The 22334-nt window shown below is 40.6% G+C and overlaps 1 protein-coding gene and 1 pseudogene across 2 annotated transcripts in view; one reads left to right on the top strand and one right to left on the bottom strand.

Moving 5' to 3' along the window:
- Positions 1 to 22334, top strand: part of LOC126237454 (dehydrogenase/reductase SDR family member 11-like) — a 421354-nt gene that overhangs the window by 266652 nt on the left and 132368 nt on the right. The window contains exon 1 of one of the 2 annotated variants that reach the window (XM_049947587.1): positions 20563 to 20765. The exons of the other annotated variant lie outside the window; for it this stretch is intronic. Coding sequence (XP_049803544.1) covers positions 20628 to 20765 — 138 coding nt within the window. The 5' untranslated portion in view covers positions 20563 to 20627. Of the gene's footprint in view, positions 1 to 20562; positions 20766 to 22334 lie in introns of those variants that run through there. 2 annotated transcript variants of the gene reach the window in all.
- Positions 19320 to 19437, bottom strand: LOC126238517 (5S ribosomal RNA; annotated as a pseudogene).

Below are 22334 nucleotides of genomic sequence, written 5' to 3'. Positions count from 1 at the left end.
TAAAGGTAAAGTATAAAATAACAATATAAAACACAAAACAAATGCAAGTAAACTATAAAAAACAAGTAAAATAGGAATTAAAATTGTACTGAATGTTTAGATATTTCAATTAGGTGTGCAGAAAATACTCCAACAGCCCATTATGTACAAATTATTTTCCAGAAAAGGTTTTTCATAAATCAGCTTTGTTACACAGTGATGTGTGTGGCTTGAAAGCTTTTTTAATTGATGTTGTAACTAAAGAATTCATTTTTAAAAAATATTTAATGGTGGTAGGACATTTTGGACAATTTCAAATTATTATAAAAGATTATTGTACAGTTCTCAAGACCATTAATTACATATCAACTTTTGTATATCACCATATCAAAGATATTCCCTCCAAACCTAAAATGCCAAATTACATTTTGGGGTGTGTTTTACTCTGTGCAAGAGAAAATGGGCCCCAGAAAAAAAAATATTGCATTTTTTTGATGCCTCTACTCGTCCACAAAGTTTTATCAATATCGTTTACTGACGCTTGGGAATGATTCCCTGTATATATGTTGATATAGATATAATAGTGCAAGTGCTACTTGGTTTTTTTCAATTCAGATGCACTAATATCATCCTACGTCCTATGCACTCCATCTTCAGGCCACAAGTGGCCCATCGGGACCATCCGACCGCCGTGTCATCCTCGGCTGAGGATGCAGATAGGAGGAGCGCGTGGTCAGCACACCGTTCTCCCGGTCGTTATGATGGTTTTCTGTGACCGGAGCCGCTACTATTCGGTCGAGTAGCTGCTCAATTGTCATCACGAGGCTGAGTGCACCCCGAAAAATGGCAACAGCTCATGGCGGCCCGGATGGTTACCGATCCAAGTGCCGGCCACGCCCGACAGCGCTTAACTTCGGTGATCTGACGGGAACCGGTATTTCCACTGCGACGAGGTCGTTGCCCCTACGTTCTATGGGAATTAGTAATTTGCATCACTATATATACATAGGGCATTACAAAACATAGCTGACAAACTTCAAGGGGCTGTAGAGGATGTCGTGAGGAACAAATTGAGGATATGAACCAGTATCCAGAAACGTCATCCAATAACGCTACAGAGCGTCGAAGTTATAGGCACAGGCGCCTGCCGCTAGTCCACCCCTTTGGCAACAAACTTAGTACGTTGACGGATAGTAGGCGGAATGTCTTGCACCGTTATTTTTTGTTCAATGATTGTGACTGACTGCCATGATCACAAGTGGAGAGGACGGAGCTATCTGCTGCATAGAAAGGCCTTCTCTCATATTAATGCAATATTTCGTTTCGACAGTGGCTGACGGTTTCAGACACATGTTTCCATCTGGACTTTATTTTTCTCCTGGAACACAATCTCCATTTTTTTTATACAGGAGCAAAATAAACTGCTGGTGGAAACCTGTGTCCGAAACTAACAAGGGTAAGATAGCATCATATTCATAGGAGACAAGGCCTGTCTACAGAGCAACTAGCCCCATCTCGTCCACTTGCGATCACGGCAGTCAGTCGCAATCACTGACCAAAATACAACGGTGCAAAACGTTCCACATAGTATACGTCAGCGTACAAAGTCACGTTTGTTGCCGAAGGGATGGTATAGCGGCAGGCGCTGGCGCCTATAATTTCGACGCTCTATAGTGTTGTTGAATGGCGTTCCTGCACAAGGGTTTCTGTCATCAATTTGTTCCAACAAGACACTGAAACTGCTAACCATATTGTACTGTACAATCATATTTGCAACACTAAAGTAAATTTAGAACATAAATATCAACCGTTAGAACACAAAGGTTTACATTTACACCGTGAACTACTTTTAGCGTGATCCAAGAACAATGACGTGCATATTGTTTTGTGCTCCCATCGGGATGCTTGATTTCCGTGAGCGCCCTCGCCTCTCACCATTGGGTGCTCCATTTCGGTCTGTATCCAGGGCAGGTGCGCATGTCCCTGTCACTTCATGGACGTTTTACCTTATCACGAGGGTTGTGGTTTGTATTCGAACGGTTGCGACATAGCAGCCAGCGAAAGAGTTAGGCGGTTGGATGGAAACACACCCCGAAGTCAGTGTCCCTGATGCCGATGTTCCAGCGCGGACACCGAAATCACGCCGAAATCTCACCGAAATACACCCTGAAGGAAACAAACAATTGTGTTAGCATGCAAGAAGCTTATTTGCCAGAAACAATGTCTTGTTATATAATTTGTGCTGAACGATCGCATCTGCTACGCCCAAATTACTTTTAGGCATAGATATCAGCCACTGCTACGGTCGCAGGTTCGAATCCTGCCTCGGGCATGGATGTGTGTGATGTCCTCAGGTTAGTTAGGTTTAAGTAGTTCTAAGTTCTAGGGGACTGATGAACACAGCAGTTGAGTCCCATAGTGCTCAGAGCCATTTGAACCATAGATATCAGGCGTGAAAAAACAAAAGTTAAAAATGTAGAATTATATGCGTTGGTTCCTAAATACAAAGACAGCCACACCTGATATTTGTCGATTACACCGCAATTCGTAGTGCAGTGGGAAACAGTAGTTTGACTAAACCGTAAGTATTTTTTGGCGTAATATTTGAATAAGCAAAAAAAAATGTGCGGTTTCCAGTTGAAAATATAAAGTTGACCCCGCCCACGCAGGAGGAGTGGTTGGGTGGTGGTCAGTTGTAGCACAATCGGATATCTCCTTTACTAATATTAACTTTTCGCTAATTTCCAATAATGTTTGCCTATCGAAGCCTGGGGCTCCAAACGATAGCTATCGAACGTGCGATTCTAAATCGATCACGCGACTGTGGTGGCGGGCGTTACGATAAATTATTTGTAAATTTCTAGGGAAAGCTAAACGATTTATGTCGGTAGTGAGTTGGAATGTCTGGTGTCGTAGACGTTTTCCCGGCCGATTGACTTGCGTGGAAGAATCTAATTCCCTGTTTATGTAATGTAGAAAATTGTTAGAAGTTTTGTCGAAAATGTGGACTAATACCGGATGACGAAAGGAGGGAATGTGTAGACTGCGGTGTGGCGAAGTCTATAAAAGTTCGTAAGAAGAGTCTGATAGTGAAATAACTTCACAATTTCATCGTACAAACAGTGGCAAACAAACGATTATCAGGAGAAATATATGATTTCACTATTCAAAATTATCGATCCAGTTGTTGTTGTGGTCTTCAGTCCTGAGACTGGTTTGATGCAGGTCTCCATGCTAATCTATCCTGTGCAAGCTCCTTCATCTCCCAGTACCTACTGCAACCTACATCCTTCTGAATCTGCTTAGTGTATTTATCTCTTGGTCTCCCTCTAAGATTTTTATCCTCCATGCAGCCCTCCAATGCTAAATTTGTGATCCCTTGATGGCTCAGAACATGTCCTACCAACCGATCCCTCCTTATAGTCAAGTTGTGCCACAAACTCCTCTTCTCCCCAATCCTATTCAATACCTCCTCATTAGTTACGTGATCTACCCATCTAATCTTCAGCATTCTTCTGTAGCACTACATTTCGAAAGCTTCTATTCTCTTCTTGTCTAAACTATTTATTGTCCATGTTTTACTTCCATACATGGCTACACTCCATACAAATACTTTCAGTAACGACTTCCTGACACTTAAATCTATACTCGATGTTAACAAATTTCTCTTCTTCATAAACGCTTTCCTTGCCATTGCCAGTCTACATTTTATATCCTCTCTACTTCGACCATCATCAGTTATTTTGCTCCCCAAATAGCAAAACTCCTTTACTACTTTAAGTGTCTCATTTCCTAATCTAATGCCCTCAGCATCACCCGACTTAATTCGACTACATTCCATTATCCTCGTTTTGCTTTTGTTGATGTTCATCTTATGTCCTCCTTTCAAGACACTGTCCATTCCGTTCAACTGCTCTTCCAAGCCCTTTGCTGTCTCTGACAGAATTAATATGTCATCGGCGAACCTCAAAGTTTTTACTTTTTCTCCATGGACTTTAATACCTACTCCGAATTTTTCTTTTGTTTCCTTTACTGCTTGCTCAATATATAGATTGAATAACATCGGGGATAGGCTACAACCCTGTCTCACTCCCTTCCCAACCACTGCTTCCCTTTCATGCCCCTCGACTCTTATAACTGCCATCTGGTTTCTGTACGAATTGTAAATAACCTTTCGCTCCCTGTATTTTACCCCTGCCTCCTTTAGAATTTGAAAGAGAGTATTCCAGTCAACATTGTCAAAAGCTTTCTCTAAGTCTACAAATGCTAGAAATGTAGGTTTGCCTTTCCTTAATCTATTTTCTAAGATAAGTCGTAGGGTAAGTATTGCCTCACGTGTTCCAATATTTCTACGGAATCCAAACTGATCTTCGCCGAGGTCGGCTTCTACCAGTTTTTCCATTCGTCTGTAAAGAATTCGTCTTAGTATTTTGCAGCTGTGACTGATTAAACTGATAGTTCGGTAATTTTCACAATTGTCAACACCTGCTTTCTTTGGGATTGGAATTATTATATTCTTCTTGAAGTCTGAGGGTATTTCGCCTGTCTGATACATCTTGATCACCAGATGGTAGAGTTTTGTCGGGACTGGCTCTCCCAAGGCCGTCAGTAGTTCCAATGGAATGTTGTCTACTCCCGGGGCCTTGTTTCGACTCAGGATTTCAGTGCTCTGTCAAACTCTTCACGCAGTATCGTATCTCCCATTTCATCTTCATCTACATCCTCTTCCATTTCCATAATATTGTCCTCAAGTACATCGCCCTTGTATAGACCCTCTATATACTCCTTCCACGTTTCTGCTTTCCCCTCTTTGCTTAGAATTGGGTTTCCTTCTGAGCTCTTGATATTCATACAAGTGGCTCTCTTTTCTCCAAACGTCTCTTTAATTTTCCTGTAGGCTGTATCTATCTTACCCCTAGTGAGATAAGCCTCTACATCCTTACATTTGTCCTCTAGCCATGCCTGCTTAGCCATTTTGCACTTCCTGTCGATCTCATTTTTTAGACGTCTGTATTCCTTTTTGCCCGCTTCATTTACTACATTTTTATATTTTCTCCTTTCATCAGTTAAATTCAATATTTCTTCTGTTACCCAAGGATTTCTACTAGCCCTCGTCTTTTTACCTACTTGATCCTCTGCTGCCTTCACTACTTCATCCCTCAGTGCTACCCATTCGTCTTCTACTGTATTTCTTTCCCCCATTCCTGTCAATTGTTCCCTTATGCTGTCCCTGAAACTCTGTAAAACCTCTGGTTTAGTCAGTTTATCCAGGTCCCATCTTCTTAAATTCCCACCTTTTTGCAATTTCTTCAGTTTTAATCTACAGTTCATAACCAATAGATTGTGGTCAGAGTCCACATCTGCCCCTGGAAATGTCCTACAATTTAAGACCTGGTTCCTAAATCTCTGTCTTACCATTATATAATCTATCTGATACCTTTTAGTATCTCCAGGATTCTTCCATGTATACAACCTTCTTTTATGATTCTTGAACCAAGTGTTAGCTATGATTAAGTTATGCTCTGTGCAAAATTCTAACAGACGACTTCCTCTTTCATTTCTTAGCCCCAATCCATATTCACCTACTACGTTTCCTTCTCTCCCTTTTCCTACTGTCGAATTCCAGTTACCCATGACTATTAAATTTTCGTCTCCCTTCACTACCTGAATAATTTCCTTGCTGGATTAGAGACTACACCCTGCAAGCAACAGCATCGGAAACTGACTTATCCACCAATACCGTGTGAGACTATTTCAGGTTTTGCACAGAAGTGTGTTACGTAAATAGTGACGAAAGACGGTGTACCGATCGGTGGACCAAATAAATGCACGAGTCGCACATAGCAAGAACGAGAAACCAGAAAGGACGGCCTTTAAAGAATGAAATCGAACATATTTGGGTATTCGGTGGTACAGAACGATAGTCCCGGAAATCCTTTGTGTTAAGAGTGTTCTCCAGAGACAAGGTAACCTTAGTCGATTTGATAAAGCACTTCATACTTCACCCAGTGGGTTGGGGTCTCACCGAAATACACCCTGAAGGAAACTTCATACTAGCTACGTGATTGCAGACGGCTTTCAGTCATACAAGACACTGAAAGCAGAAGAATTCAACCACGAGCTCGTGAACCATTGTGTAGAGTCCGTGTCTTCTGATGGCCCCAGTGTGCACACGCAGAACATCGAGCGGCTGCGAAAATCTGTGAAATCTTCCATCAAAAGAGAAGGGTGTTCAGGCAAAAGAGACCAACTCTACTGGTCTCAGTATCTGTAGTTCCATAACTTGCGGCTGCAAGGAAAAGTTGACGCATGTGACACTATAGCCATACTTTTGCGTGACATAGGCAGAGTCTACCGAGGTTACGGCAAAAAGGGACTGCTTCCCGTAGCATACGCATCAAATGGACTTTCTCATGACTGCAACGTCGACGACGAGTGAGGTAAGCCGTTTTCTTTGTAATTAGGAAGTATTTTAGTCAACGCTGTTCTGTTGTCGTTGCTATAATGACCATTAAACATGCTCATAACTCCCGCCACCATAGTCGTGAGATCGATTTAGAGTCGCACGTTCGATATCTATAGTTTGGAGACCCCGGCCTCCATGCGCAAACATTCATGGAAATTAATAACTTTTCACCTAGAACATTTTCTTCGTACGATGCGTCGTTTTCGAGATATTTAGTTGTCTCAAGTTAAAACAAACACTCCGTATATGTAGGGTGATTAAAAACACTCTGAAAAACTCATAAGAATGTTGCAGGGTAGGCCGCGCTGAGAGATAATTGTTCAGAAAAAAAAATCGGTATGTTACGCCGTTTCCAAGTTAACTGGCATTGAAGTTATTAAATCATTTCGTTACGTGCGCGAATTAAAGCGGCCCTCCAGGGATAGTGTTGACAACTAAGACCGTTTAGTATCCTAAAACAGAAATTGAACATTGGACCTTAATGATCATGTGGTAAGTTTAACTGAAGTCTTTCCTACTACCAGTGGAATGTCTTCTTAGTATGTCACCTTGCTCGTTAAGTGCGGAAGTGTCCCTCATCAGGTAGTTCTTGTGGAATGGCTTCTTTTGATAGTAGTGATGAAGGTTTAATAAATACTTTTATTCCGTTGTCAGCGCTACTCAGTATTATTATTCTAGCTACACTGAGATAAGCGTCGGTAATCTTTTCACATCCAAACGATTACGTTATTTTCTTCTTTATACTATAAGATTAATTATACGCATCTCAAGAGACACGAAGTATAGATATTTAATTCTGTCACTGAAATTTCACGCATTAGAGATGGAGCAAAAGGTAGGTCAAGAAAACGGATGTGAGATTTTTGAAGTAAGGAACACAGTAATGTTTTACGCCGTGATGTAAGTTTCGTTACACATTATCTTGTATAAACAGTGCAACAAACGTACTTCGTTGTGCAACCCGAGGAAACAGCAGTAGTTCAATCTTCTTGAGGGAGGGAAGGTAGAGTTTAAAGACCCGTGGAGAGTGAGGTCATTATAAGACGGAGCACAACCTCGGCTTCGGGAACGAAAGTGGCCGCGCTCTTTCAAAGGAACAAACCCTGCCATTTGCCTTAAGCGATCTACGGAATCCAAGGAAAACGCAAATCTCCATTTATCGGAAACTACGGGAAATCCAAATCTGGATGACTGCAGGGCGTTTTTATCCTTCGTTCTCCCAGATGAGAGGTAAGTATGCTAATCACTACATCACCTCTCTCGGTCACTGTTCTTGGAATCCGTATCTGCATTACGCAACGGAAATGAGCAATGCGGTACTACAGGTAGAAAAGACATCGAGAAGGTGCCTATAGATAAAGACAGAGCTTAATTTAACATCTGTAACGCAATGGAAACGAGGGAAAAAATACACAACCCTGTCCTATAAAGCCATCTCTATTTACTGCTCAGTTTTTCTGTGGACTGTTAACAATATCCGTTGTCTAATTTAATTATAATGACAACATTTTCCCTTCGATTAAGAGTTTTCTTTTGTCTGTATTGTAGCGCACGCTTCTCACGTTTATACTACACTTCTGCTGGAGATTGGGACAGTCTAAAACTGTGCGAAATATTCGATTTTCTAGTGAGAACAGAGCGAGAAAATGGAGCTAGCTCCTGAGTAAACGGGCCTTGTCTGCTATGAATGCGGGGCTCTGTCGCCTTGGTGGATCATTGTTTCCAACATGGGATCCCATCTACAGTTTATTTTTCTCCTGTATACTGAAAATCACTGTATATTGCGGAGGGCCCCAGGGGAAAAATAAACTACAGATGAAAGCCCATGACAACAGAGTGTCATATTCATAGAAAAGAAGGCCTTTCTACACACGGGTTAGCTTCAGTTTCTCCACTGGCCGTGGTGGCAATCAGTCGTGATCAGTGAATAACAAACAGCACTGCGAGAAATTTCGCTTACGGTCCGTCAACGTACAGAGTCACGTTTGCTGACGAAGGGGTGGCCTAACCTAACGGCAGGCGCCTGTGGCTATAGCTTGACGCTTTGAGGCGTCGCTGGATGACCTTTCAGGATAAGGGTTCCTATCCTCGATTTTCAACACACCCTCTACAACCCCTCGAAGTGTGTCGCAACATTTCTGGGACATTCTGTAAGCAAGTACATAAATCACTTTATCAAATCTGACTGAAATCGGCGTCAGGCTAAAGGAAACTCTTCTTGATTGATGGGAAAAATGTTGTCGTTATGATTAATGACTCAACACATATGGTTAACAGTCCAAAGAAAAACTAAACCGTACACCGAGATGGTTTTATAGGACAGGGTTGCGTGGATCTTTTCCTTGTTTTAAGCTCTGTCTTTATCTACAGATGCCTTCTCGATAGCAGTCTTTTCTACCTGTAGTGCCGCATTACTCATTTCCTTTGCGTAATGCAGATACGGCTTCCAAGAACAGTGACCGAGCGCGATACGCAATGGTTACCACACTGACCTCTCATCTGGGAGGACGAAGGTTAAAATCTCCCTCCAGTCATCCAGATTTGGGTTTACCATAGGTTCCGATAAATCGAGATTTGGGTTTTTCGTGGTTTGCGTAAATCGCTAAAGGCAAATGGCAGGGTTTCTTCCTTTGCAAGATCACGGCCACTTTCGTTCCCTGAGCCGAGCTTGTGCTCCGACTTATAATGACCTCACTGTCGACGAATCTTTAAACTCTAATCTACCTTCCCTCCTTCGATAACAGTGAAGTACTGCTGTTACCTCAGGTTGCACAACGAAGCACGTTTGTTACACTCTTTATTCAAGATCATGTGTAACGAAAATTACATCACGGTGTAACACAGTACTGCATTCCTTACTTCAAAAATCGCACATCTATTTCCTTGTCGTAACTTTTTACTCCATTTGTAACGAGTTCAAATTCAATGGCAGAATTTAATATCTAAACTTCGTCTCTTTTCAGATGTGTATAATTAATCTTATAGTATAAAGAAGAGAATAAGGTAATCTTTTGGAAGTTAAACGATTACGGCAGCTTATGTCAGTATAGTTACAATAATAAGAACACTGAGTAGCGCTGACAAAGGAATAACGAGCAAGGTGACGTGGTAACAACACAATCGACGTAGTAGGTACGACATCAGTTCAACTTACCGCATGATCATCATGGTGTATGTTTTCCGTGACGTCCCTGAATCGTTTAAGGTAAGTATTGGGATATTTCTTACTTTGAAGAGGACACGGCCGATTTTTCCTTCCGTACTCTTCCCCCAATATTAGGTTCTGAGCCGTCTCTAACGACATTACCTTCAGCGGAACTATAAATCCTAATCTTCCTTCGTTCCTTTTTCCGGACTTTGCTGTGGATTATACACTACTGGCCATTAGAATTGCTACACCACGAACATGACGTGCTACTGACGCGAAATTTAACCGACACGAAGAAGATGCTGTGATATGCAAATGATTAGCTTTTCAGAGCATTCACATAAGGTTGGCGCCTGTGGCGACACCTACAACGTGATGACATGAGGAAAGTTTCCAACTAATTGCCTGGTGAAACGTTGTTGTGATGCCTCGTGTAAGGAGGAGAAATGCGTAGCATCACGTTTCCGACTTTTTGTAGCCTATCGTGACTGCGGTTTATCGTATCGCGACATTGCTGCTCGCGTTGGTCGGGATCCAATGACTGTTAGCAGAATATGGAATCGGTGGGTTGAGGAGGGTAATACGGAACGCCGTGCTGGATCCCAACGGCCTCGTATCACTAGCAGTCGAGATGACAGGCATCTTATCCGCATGGCTGTAACGGATCGTGCAGCCACCTCTCGATCCCTGAGTCAACAGGGACAAGACAACAAGACGCTGCATCACAGACGGGAGCGCCTGCGATGGTGTACTCAGCGACGAACCTGGGTGCACGAATGGCAAAACGTCATTTTTTCGGGCGAATCCAGGTTCTGTTTACAGCATCATGACGGTCGCATGCGTGTTTGGCGACATCGCAGTGAACACACATTGGAAACGAGTATTCGTCATCGCCACACTGGCGTATCACCCGGCGTGATGGTATGGGGTGCCACTGGTTACACATCTCGGTCACCTCTTGTTCGCATTGACGGTACTTTGAATAGTGGACGTTACATTTCAGATGTGTTACGACCCGTGGCTCTACCCTTCATTCGTTCCCTGCGAAACCCTAAATTTCAGCAGGATAGTGCACGACCGCATGTTGCAGGTCATGTACGGGCCTTCCTGGATGCAGAAAATGTTCGACTTCTGCCCTTGCTAGCACATTCTCCAGATCTCTCGCCAATAGAAAACGTCTGGTCAATGTTGGCCGAGCAAGTGGCTCGTCACAATATGCCAGTCACTACTCTTGATGAATTGTGGTATCGTGTTGAAGCTGCATAGGCAGCTGTATCTGTACACGCCATCCAAGCTCTGTTTACACAATGCCCAGGCGTATCAAGGCCGTTATTACGGCCAGAGGTGGTTGTTCTGGGTAGTGATTTCTCAGGATCTATGCACCCAAATTGCTTGAAAATGTAATCACATGTCAGTTCTAGTTTAATATATTTGTCCAATGAATAGCCGTTTATCATCTACAGTTCTTCTTGGCGTAGCAATTTTAATGGGCAGTGGTGTAGTTGTCAGTTATACGCACCCAAACTGCTCCTGCGTAATTTATATCGTCTGTCCAAATTTTGTTAGATCGTTACCTCACTCTAGTCTTTTCTCTTAGTATCCAACAAAGAACTTGCTCGGTCCATCTACCAACCATTCGCGAGCATTCTTTTTGTTTTCATTTTTGTCATAATTACGTCTTCAGTAGCAGTTTGTTCCATGATCCATTTCTTTATGTCCAGTTTCTTCTGTCAATTCTCTACGATTCTCTCTCCAGTACCCACTGAGCCGTGCACGGTTTCTGAATAAACTACGCCATAAATAAGACGTGGAAATGCACACAGGTTTTGTGTTCTGCATTAGAGACATACCGAAGTTCAACGCCCAGTATAATTACAAATGTTCTTTTTATTCGTTTTCTTGGGCTTCCAGTCACGTATTCAAATGCCTAAAATACAGGAAGTTATTAACTGGTTATGTGGTTTCACTGTTAACATCTACTCTTTTCTTCGCAGGGTGTTGACTTTCAGGGGTACCTTAGACTATTTACAGATACGTACTGGTTCAGCCGACGACAAAGGCCGCATAACTGGAGCTAGGATGCAGCACATGAAAGTTCGTAAAAATATGGGGCGTTCGGGGTTCTGAATAATTTGCGTGAAAATTTTTATAATTCACCTTATTAAGCTTTATAGCGTCAAAATGTTGCTGTAAATGGCTGTCAAGTTCTTATTTACAGACAAGCTTTCCTTGGTGCAAGTTGGTTACTGTTTTAGCTAGAAAGTTACACATGAATGCAGCTACAAATTTACCAGTTCGACCTGAATGTTTTCGACGTTCTATACAGTCACCGACCAACGGCTATTCGCGAGTTGTTACGCCGAGACGTTCAGTGGTCTCCTTAAAAAGAAGTGAACTGCTAGATGTTCCGAGATGTTCACGACACATGCGACGCAGAGTTCAAGTACGACAAGAAAGATCGCAGGCCAACCACTTCCAAACCATGTCACTTAAAATTTCCGAACTTTACCCACTGCGTTCAAAACTGTAGTCGCTTCATAAATACGGTAAAAGAACACGCCGAGTGCAAGGCGTCCTTGAACTTAACAAAAATATGAGTGGCGCGGTTCCTCATACACCTGCACGGCAACATGGTTCTCGAGAGACCCTAAGAGACGCAGCACTGTATCACAGAGCGGTACACAGAGCGGTACACAGAGCTCGGAGATGTGTAATTCCTATTGTCTGATGATTTAAGCAGCCAATCAGAAAATCTCCAGCTCTCCGACACTCAATCGCTAAGTCATCCAACAGAATTACAGAGAGCAATTTATAGAAGAAATTCTCCATTTACGAAACCAAATTTAGTTTTAATAAAACAAATCTCGGATTGTACCCAGAAAACAAATACTAATTATGTATCATCTAACTTTTCCTCTGGCTGTGTTTTTACAAAAGCATGCACTCTTGTACATTCGTCGTATGATTCATGATTGCACAAGAATTTTCCCACGCATAAGTTTCCATAGTTCTTAATAAAATAAAACATCCATACTTTACTTATTCCTCCATTCACTCTCTCTGTCTCTCCGCAACACTCACGCAACAAAACATATGTAAATAATAATTTTTAAGTAATCACTAATACGTCCTCACCTATGGTATTGAAAGCTAAGGAAAGTCTAGAAAGACAACTTCTTTGAACTGAACGTTTTTAGTTATGATGTCAACTGATACTTTAGATGAATATATTACATTCCGTTGTTCAGTTTCGTACCAGTAGAAAAGTTTATGTGGACTTTCAGGTTACAGTTCAAATCTCGAAAAGTATTGAAGATATTGAACTGAGATTTTTAAAGTATAGTTGTATTTTTTGAAAGATTTCATGATGCCTTCAGCCGCCATTCACTTTATTTCACTTATGATTGTAGAATTTCGGCCTTAGGCCATTTTAAAGTATCTAAAACGGAAGCATTATACATTGGATCCATTAGTGACACTTGTGACTGTGATGTAGGAACAAGTCATATATGTACATATACAAGGCGAATTATCACTTACTTTATAAACGATTTTTAGTAGTAAATTATGCCACCTTTGTCTTTGCTCCTATGACTCCACGATATGCTCATAAATAAATCCGAGATGTTTGCGCTATTTTATGAGCACGTCACTTTCTAGCAATTGTTGAAAAGCTCTTATATATAAGGCTCATGTTTTAACGTACTTAACACTAGGAAGGTTATAATTACTTTACAGAAATTTCTTAATTAACCTGCTTATGCTTTTCTTCTCGATTACATTTAATTACGGTTCATCATTGGTGAAAATGGCTGTATGTAATTTCTTTAAAATAAATTGTAAATATTTCATCTTTTATCGTGGAAACACGTCATTTTTGAATAGTTGGTACAATGATCTTATATATGAAATCTATCGTAGTACTCTAAAGTACATGTAGTTTAATTTACAAAGTTCTGTAAAACAATTATAATCTTCCTAGTGTTAAGTACGTTAAAACATGGGCCTTATATATAAGAGATTTGCAACAACTGCTCGAAATAACGTGCTGCTAAAATAGCGCAAACATCTCGGGTTTATTTTATGAACATAACATTGAGTCATAGGAGCAACGGCATAAATGGCATAATTTACTACTAAAAACCGTGTATAAAGTAAGTAAGAAGCGTCTAGTATATCTACGGATATACTTCCCTGTTAGATACTTGAAATTGGCCTAAGGCCGCAATTCTACAATCGTACATGAAATAAAGAGAATGGCAGCTGAAAACATCATGAAATCTTTCAAAAAAATCATCGGTGCTGCAGACCCTATTGCTATGAAAATTATAGTTGTATTATTAACGCAAATCGTATGTGGATATGAAAAGGATCGAATGGAATTTAATATTATTTCTTTAAATTCATAGGGAGTGTTCATTACGTTACAGCTGTGCAATGTGGAAACTTCGTGGCAGAATAGCACTGTGTGTACGGAACCGAGACTCGAACTCGAACCCAGAATCTCCCTTTGTCGTATGGTATTGGTCTGCTCTCCTGACTCCAAGTCTACAAATGCTAGAAACGTAGGTTTGCCTTTTCTTAATCTAGCTTCTAAGGTAAGTCGTAGGGTCAGTATTGTCTCACGTGTTCCCATATTTCTACGGAATCCAAATTTTCACGTTCCATTAATACGCTCCAGTTTCTCGAGCATGAGATCGAAAAGTAGTAGTACGAAATTTCTATATAAATTTGGAATCGACATAGTCTTCCATATAATTTGTGTGATGTCTCTATTTCTTCTCTTTCCTCGTTCTAACAAACAATCTTGTCATCACTAATTCTGTAACTATTCCTGCCGTTGTCAAAGCTTATTCTCTGGTTATCTTCCATAAACCTTCCAGAATCACCGGTTCAGTTATCCTGGGTTTATTCTCCGACTAGGTGCTATTACGTGTTCGTACAATACGTTTTCCGCGCTATTCCGAGAATAGAACTGAAGCCCCTCCTAACTGGGGCTGTACATCTGGCCCTTAGTAGTACAGGGTTCTGGCGAAATTTTCTATCACAATTTCAATTTTCTTGGATACGTCGAGAAGCTAATATGTAATCTATCTTTCCTGTTATTCCTGTTAGCCGTCTATTTCCACTCTGGTAGTCTGAATCTTTGAAATCCGCTAATAATTGTAACAATGCTGATCATTCGCACACCCAATTAACAACATAAACAAACAGCGATTGGCATTCACCCGTTCTGGTTTATTAGCCTCAGCTCGTAAAGCCCCGTCCCCTTTTGTCTCCAGGAAAGCTTTTTATTCCTAGATGCGACGGGGATTAACCTGGCAGAGGCATCACGTACACTATGCACTCATTCAAAAATCAACATACAATTCGTTTAGAAATCGGCTTAGAATGTCTTCAAAATGTTCAAAAACCACCTGAGATGTGTTTAAAAATTATATGAATAATCGATAGATCAACGTAACACTGGACACTAGACGCTTTTTGAAACAAAGCAGATACGACGGTTTGCCCCCACCCCACTAGATGCGGGCCTGTGTTGTTTCGCACGACTGTGGCGACTTTAGTACGCCTTCTCTTGACTGTAGCAACTTATCGCCGACCGAATCAACTTCAAAATTTACCCATCATTTTATCTGTTTCAATATTGTTCGCTAATATGGTTAGTAACTGTGGATCCGCGCAATGTCCTGCAGTCTCATGTAAACTACTGGTACTTGCTAATTACTCATGGTGGTTTATCTCAGCCTGTACCAAAACGTTATTTTGTAACACCCTCTGTTGCCTTGTGCTACAACGACCTCCCATATTGTTTTATGTTGTACCAAACACGATGATATACTATTTCTTGGAGAAACAAAACTGCTGCAATGAGCAAACATCAAAATTGTAGTATCGTGCACGCAAATCCTCAACAATGATAGAAAGTCATACAAAACCTGCATTATTATGCCAACTAATCGATGATCGTCACACGATACAAAATTTCACAAATTGAACACAAAGTTTTAAATGAATTGCTCAAAAAGGAGTACCATATTAGTAAAATTAGCGCAGCGGCAGTTTTTGCTTTCGAGAAATCCGACACTGACTGCGCATCACCATAAGATCCAAAGAACTATCGTGGCAGAGAGGTCGACATACATAACCTCCCCACTCTGTATTTCTGTAAGACATTTAGCCTAACCTAACCTCCCGCTCTGTATAAAGATATGTACTACCAAAACTGTGTCCCCACGAAGTATTATCCAAATTACATTCGTTTGCTAACCTTTGACTAAACAGAATATAATTTGAATTGAACTGTAACTGAATGCAGCCTGTCTTTATATTACATGCGCTTTCTGATGTAAAACAATTATCTGGCCCTAATCACAATTTCCACTTACTTCACTTATTGACAACATTGTTGCAGATTTCTCGAAAGCACGACAGCAAACAGCAAACAGGCAGAGGCTAAGCTAGATTTCTATTTCTAAATAAAATTTCCAAACTATATTCAAACAATGAAATGTCATAATGCGTAATGATAGTCCTTTAAGCAATGGGATGGGGAGAATAACTATTCCTATGAAATGATATTCCAAGACATTTTAGAATGAAGTATATATTCAAAAAGACAGTGTAAAGCTTAGTGTAATCTTCACACATAACATTGAAAAATTCTATGCTTAGCAATGCGAACAATGATTTAAAAAGGGTTCAATGTTAACAGAGAATTACTATAAAAAGCAAACAGCTGAATCAGTTAATATGTTAGCGCATGACCAGGCAAGTGGGTGGTCTTTCTCTCAGTTCTGAGTAAGTTAACTGCTTGACAATAATCATTCCTAGCTGCGCAGCGCTGCAGTCTTACTTCAAAAAAAATCTCATCAAATATAATAACATTATTAAAAAATATATATTCTCTTCGCTTTTTAATGTATTCATCTTAGTCATCCTTGTTGTCCTTTACAATCAGTCTTTCTTCATCTAACAGATACCATCACAAGTCAACACAGCACTACAGAATACGTCCATCACCTACCACACTTCTACTAAGAGAGTAACGGACTGCTCGGCGTCAAAGATTGTGTCGTGACAAGACCAAAGATTGTTTAATAGTAACGTAACTCTTTCTCTCTCTGGTGTGCACATCGATAACACACGAAAATCTAAATGATCTGACCACCTTATAATGTGTCCCATGAGCCTAACTAGGGCTATGTTTTCATGTGAAACTAGAATTTTCAGTGCTAAATATTTGATTTTATAATAATGTAACCAGGATGGTAATTATGGAAGAAACATAACAAATCAATACCAAAATGCATTTACTCTGCTGGCAATGAAGAACATGAAATATAGCACACAAGTTTTCAACATAATATTTGAAGATGCCTTTCACATAGCACACACCAATTTTTTCTACATTCTATGAAGTTTGTGGGGCATATGTGTTCCAAAAAATACAGATTACGCACAAACCAGCAGAATTATTGAGATGTGTTGTAATGTTTAAAAACAATGTATGTGATGTATAAGAAAACACAACTAGTTAGTTGATAGCCTTGGAATGGAGAACATGCTGATTTGATCTGATTCTCATGAAACAGACACACTATAAACACACGCCGCCCCATTCGATCGCTCACAGCCTTCTACATATCCACCCGTTGGTCCGTAGTATCTTTCTCCAAGTTCCGAAAGTATCTCTCTGCATATTACTTTAGTGAGGCATATGTATCCCATGAGCCACGAAAGGATATAAACGTAAGGCAATTTTAATGCATGAACAGCGCAGTGGAAAGTCATAATTTTTTTCCTTTCGTCATTTTGTGGGTGTTGTAAGAAAGAAAATTTTTTATAAACACATGAAACTGTGTGTAGAGTTTGTTGCAAACCACTAGGTGCTCTCATTCTCAAATACTGGATAGTGTTCTTAGTATCTAAGCATTATATAACGTGTAGGCTACATTGTGAAACAAATTGAGTGGAAGTGTGATTTAATCGCATGGAAGATAGTACAAGCATTGTATTCATTACTTAGAATCATATCATGTAGCGCGAATTAATTAGCATTTTCACAGTTATGATAAACTTCAAAAGTCTAAGCTTTATCAAAGAGTATATACTTGTCCCTAATTGGTGTAACATTCTTGAAATCAGTAAGTATCTTGCAATACACAGTTTCTAAAGTAGTCTATGTTCTTCCTCAGGGTCGAAGCTATCTCCGTACCAGATTTCATCTAAATCGGTTCAGCGAGTTATTAATGATAAATTTGAACGTCATGCATGATGCTCCAGTTTTCCAAGCATCTCAGTGTTTACAACGTCATGTATCCTGCACTATGTGTCGTAGAATGATAAATAATGTAGGTACATTTGCTGGAATACGTGAACAATGTCTGCAAAATGTGCCGCGTTTATACGAGGCGTGTTTTTTAAGTAATTACCGTTTTGAAATTAAAAAAAAGACGTGCTAAGATATCTCAATAATTTTTTTTTACATGAAAGCCTGTACCTTAATCTACTTTTCTACATAATTTTCGTCAATATTGATGCACTTGTGATAACGTTGTACCAGTTTTTGAATACCCTCCTCATAGAAGTCTGCCGCCTGACTTGTTAACCACTGCATCACCACTGTTATGACTTCGTCATCGTCTTCAAGACGCTGACCGCCAAGGTGTTTCTTCAAGTGCAGGAACAGATGGTAGTCACTGGGTGCAAGATCGGGGCTATGCGGAGGATGATCTTGAGTTTTCCCATCGAGAAGATGTGATGAGATCTTTGGTCTGATTCGCCACATGCGGACGGGCATTGTCTTGCAGCAAAACGATGCCCTCGCTCAACTTCCATGGACTGTTGCTTTGATTCTGGTGTGACGTAGGCCACCAATGTTTTGTTGCCCGTAACAGTTTGGCTTAAGAAATCTACGCACTGTCTAACCGTTTGGTTTTGTGCACATCCGTCAACATTTTCGGTACCCAACGTGCGCACTATTTTCGGTAATTCAAGTTCTCGGTCACAATGCCATACAAAACACTACGAGAAACATTAGGAAAGTCATCCCGCAAGGAGGAAATCATAAGGCGTCTGTTTTCTCTCACCTTATTTTGCATGTCCTGCACCAAACTTTCATTAGCGACCGAAGGACGCCCACTCCGTTGTTCATCATGCATATTTGTGCGGCCATCTTTAAATGCTCTCACCCACTTTCTTACCATTCCATCATTCATAATTTTTTCTCCGTAAACTGCACAGACCTCACGATGAATATCTATCGCTTTTAGGCCTTTAGCATTAAGAAATCTTATAACAGCCCTTACTTCACAGTCGGCGGGGCTCACGATCATCGGAGGCGTCTTACACACTCAGTACACAACGTAAACAAGGAAGAATCAGACTGTAATGGCGTCAGTGCGTAGATTAAGGTACAGGCTTTCATGTAAAAACAAAATTATTGAGATACCTTAGCACGTCTTTTTTTAATTTCAAAACGGTACTTACTTAAAAAACAAGCCTCGTAATTAGAAGTAAAGCACACTCCGTCTTCAGGCCACGAGTGGCCTACCGGGACCATCCGACCGCCGTGTCATCCTCAGAGGAGGATGCGGATAGGAGTGGCATGGGGTCAGCGCACCGCTCTCCCGGTCGTTATGATGGTATTCTTGACCGAATCCGCTACTATTCGGCTGATTAGCTCCTCAATTGGAATCACGAGGCTGAGTGCACCCCGAAAAATGGCAACAGCGCATGGCGGCCTGGGTGGTCACCCATCCAAGTGCCGACCACGCCCGACAGCGCTTAACTTCGGTGATCTCACGGGAACCGGTGTAGCCACTGCGGCAAGGCCGTTGCCTAATTAGAAGTAAAGAAGTACTACATTAAAACGTCATGCCTGATGCGGAAACGAACAGCGAAAATGTAAGACAAGGTGTACTTTTATCCTTTCATGATTATGTGGATGGTGTCAGCGATAAAAATGAAGTTTCTTGCATGTGTTCTCATTCTCGAATACTAGGTGAATAAAATCTGGGTATTCTCGCGAGGTAGCTTACACTGGTGTTCTTTTTTTTTTTTTTTTTTTTTTTTTAAACCCTATCTTAACCCTGTGATAGGTAGGTGGTTCTTAACCTCACAGCGATTATTTCTAGACAGTAAGTGAAATGCGTGCCAAGTTTGGTTGAAATCGGTTCAGTGGTTTCGGAGGAGATGTGGAACATACGTACATACATACACACATTCATATCTACATACATGTTTATAATATGTGTGACTATCTTTTTTTTTCGTGACCCGATTTTAATGAATATAGCCTATCCGGTGCCCCTAGCCACGCTGAAGTTCAGTGAAAACCCCGTAAAAATCCGTCAAGTAGTTTTGGAAATTAGCGTGTTCAGACTGACAGACAACAGAGAAACCTTTAGTAAAAATTTCAATCAGGGTATTTTTTTTCTCCTGATCCGATTTTAATTAAGTAGAGCCAATAAGACGCCCAAACAGGTCTCACGTTACCTGCAATAACTCCATTAAAATTCGTCCAGTACTTTTGGAGGTTAGTGTGTTCAAAGACAGACAGATACGACGGTTTTACAGATTTATTATTATTAGTGACAGAATCATCAGAACGGAAAATGTTATTAATAACCAACTGTAAATAAAGTGAAGTGTACAGAGATCAATAGCTATAACCGCGGTAAACTGATTCTGTTACTTATCAAACAGCTTTATACCATCCCTTGCAATCCAAAAAGCCGATAATATGTGAAATAATAAGTTTAAGATCCTGACTGAAACTATTGTGAAACTTCGCCTGACACAGGAATATCTACCGCGCTAAACCTGTTCATGCGTATACGCGAGTGCCTGAATTTGAGCCGGCTACGCGTTGTTCCCGAGATAAACTGACCAGTGGCCTTGACGCGTGACGTAATACACTCGCAAGGTCAGATCTATAAGAATAAACCGCTGGTACTGGCACGACTTTTCGCAGTCTCGGCGAAGTCCAGCTAGCCTCGCAGAAGTGCCAGTAAGCCAGCTGTCACAGCGATGAGCATCGAGAAATACAAGGGACGCGTCGCACTGGTTACTGGCGCCAGTGCGGGCATCGGTGCAGCCATAGTGCAGGCGCTGCTGAAGCATGGACTCACCGTCGTGGGAATGGCCAGGAGGGTCGAAAAAATTAAGGTAAGGACTCTTCACCACTGCAGTATATACGGGATAAAATAACATTTCTATTACCAAGAAGGCGTTTAACCCCTACATTCAATCAATTTTTACCAATCAATGTGTCTTCGTGTCAGTTACTAGTTTTGCTTCAAATCACTACTGCTCCACCTACGTGCGTTATTTTGTGCTAAAAGTAATAGTTTTATTACCTTGTGGTTTCTATTCGGTATTTCAGTTGTCTTTCCACCTTCTCACAAGCCCTTAAGCTTGGTATTATGTCTTAATTGCGTTGGTTGTGAAGAGAGCTTCTGGAGACTGATTTAAGTTGAAAAATGCCAAGTGTACGCAAATATATCTTGATATTTCAAAGTAGACCTGCACTACTGAATTAACTCTGTTCGTTTTTGCTTCTTGTTAACATCTCATTTCCTTCTGGCACGATCTAAATTTACCTGGAGCATTAGATATAGGAAAAATACGTTTTTAAGACGGGTCTAAAGTTACCCTAAATGATGGTTTGACTTTTTACCAGTATTAAAACAGAAATGTTACTCTAATAGGACATTGTTAGTATACATTTTCACTTTCCCAAACACTCAGTAACTATAGCTTTAAATGATACAATATCTGTTGTGATGTGTAACTTATTGTTTTATTGTAATTTCAAAAAATGGAAAAAGTGGTAGAGTAATCCCGAATGACTGTGTGCAAAAGCGCTAATTTTTATTACGTTACTATCACGTGGAATATTTCTTACCCGTATTAAAAACACATATTTTCACGAAACTACTTAGGTAATAGGATTGTTCGTGTATAAACACAACTTTAGAGTATTTTAAAGCTGTAGTTAATAATCTTTAAGACGTAAACACTCTCTTCTCATTATGACAAAGAATAAATCTCACAAGACAGTGTATTCTGGAGAGTGTCTTTTATATAATCAGAATCATTGCTGATATATTCTTCACAAAATGAAAATTAATGTACCTTACATATTAACGTGCAGCAAGTCTTGCAGGAAGTTTTGGTTTTCTGGTCCTTTTTCCAGGGTGAGATCTGATATCCCCCAGAAGACAATCTAGTTTTCTTTTGTTTTCCCTCTCCGACTTCAGTAACACACCTCACAGCAGATTTGATAAGTGACGGCACGTGTTTCTTGGTGGTGCAGATTTTTCCCACAGAGTGCCATCATTTCCCTTATATGTTGCTTGAGATATTGCAGCCTCTTACTCAGTATGTGTATTAAGATAATTCTCTGAAATGTGGTCATCGTCGCTCTCAGACTCATTATTTATCTCATATTGTTTGCACAATGTTCTACAGAGAATGCCATGTCTTTATCCTGTTCGAATCTGCAGTTTATTCCTAAAGTTCAGTGGGCACGTTATCACATGCGCGTGGTATTTCCTACCCAGGCAATACAAAACACACCTTTACTGAACAAGGTAATGCGAGAAACTTGGGAACTTACACATTGTTACAAGGAGGGACACTTGGTTGAAAATTATGTGGAAGGTCATAGTTGTGCAATTTATCTAACAACAAAACTACGGCAGGGTATATTTTACCCTATACGTGTGCTTACGG

The sequence above is a fragment of the Schistocerca nitens genome, chromosome 2 (assembly GCF_023898315.1).
Source record: "Schistocerca nitens isolate TAMUIC-IGC-003100 chromosome 2, iqSchNite1.1, whole genome shotgun sequence".
Lineage (NCBI taxonomy): Eukaryota > Metazoa > Arthropoda > Insecta > Orthoptera > Acrididae > Schistocerca > Schistocerca nitens.
The sequence above is the reverse complement of the archived record's forward strand: the minus strand, read 5'-3'. Positions and strand labels throughout refer to the sequence as shown.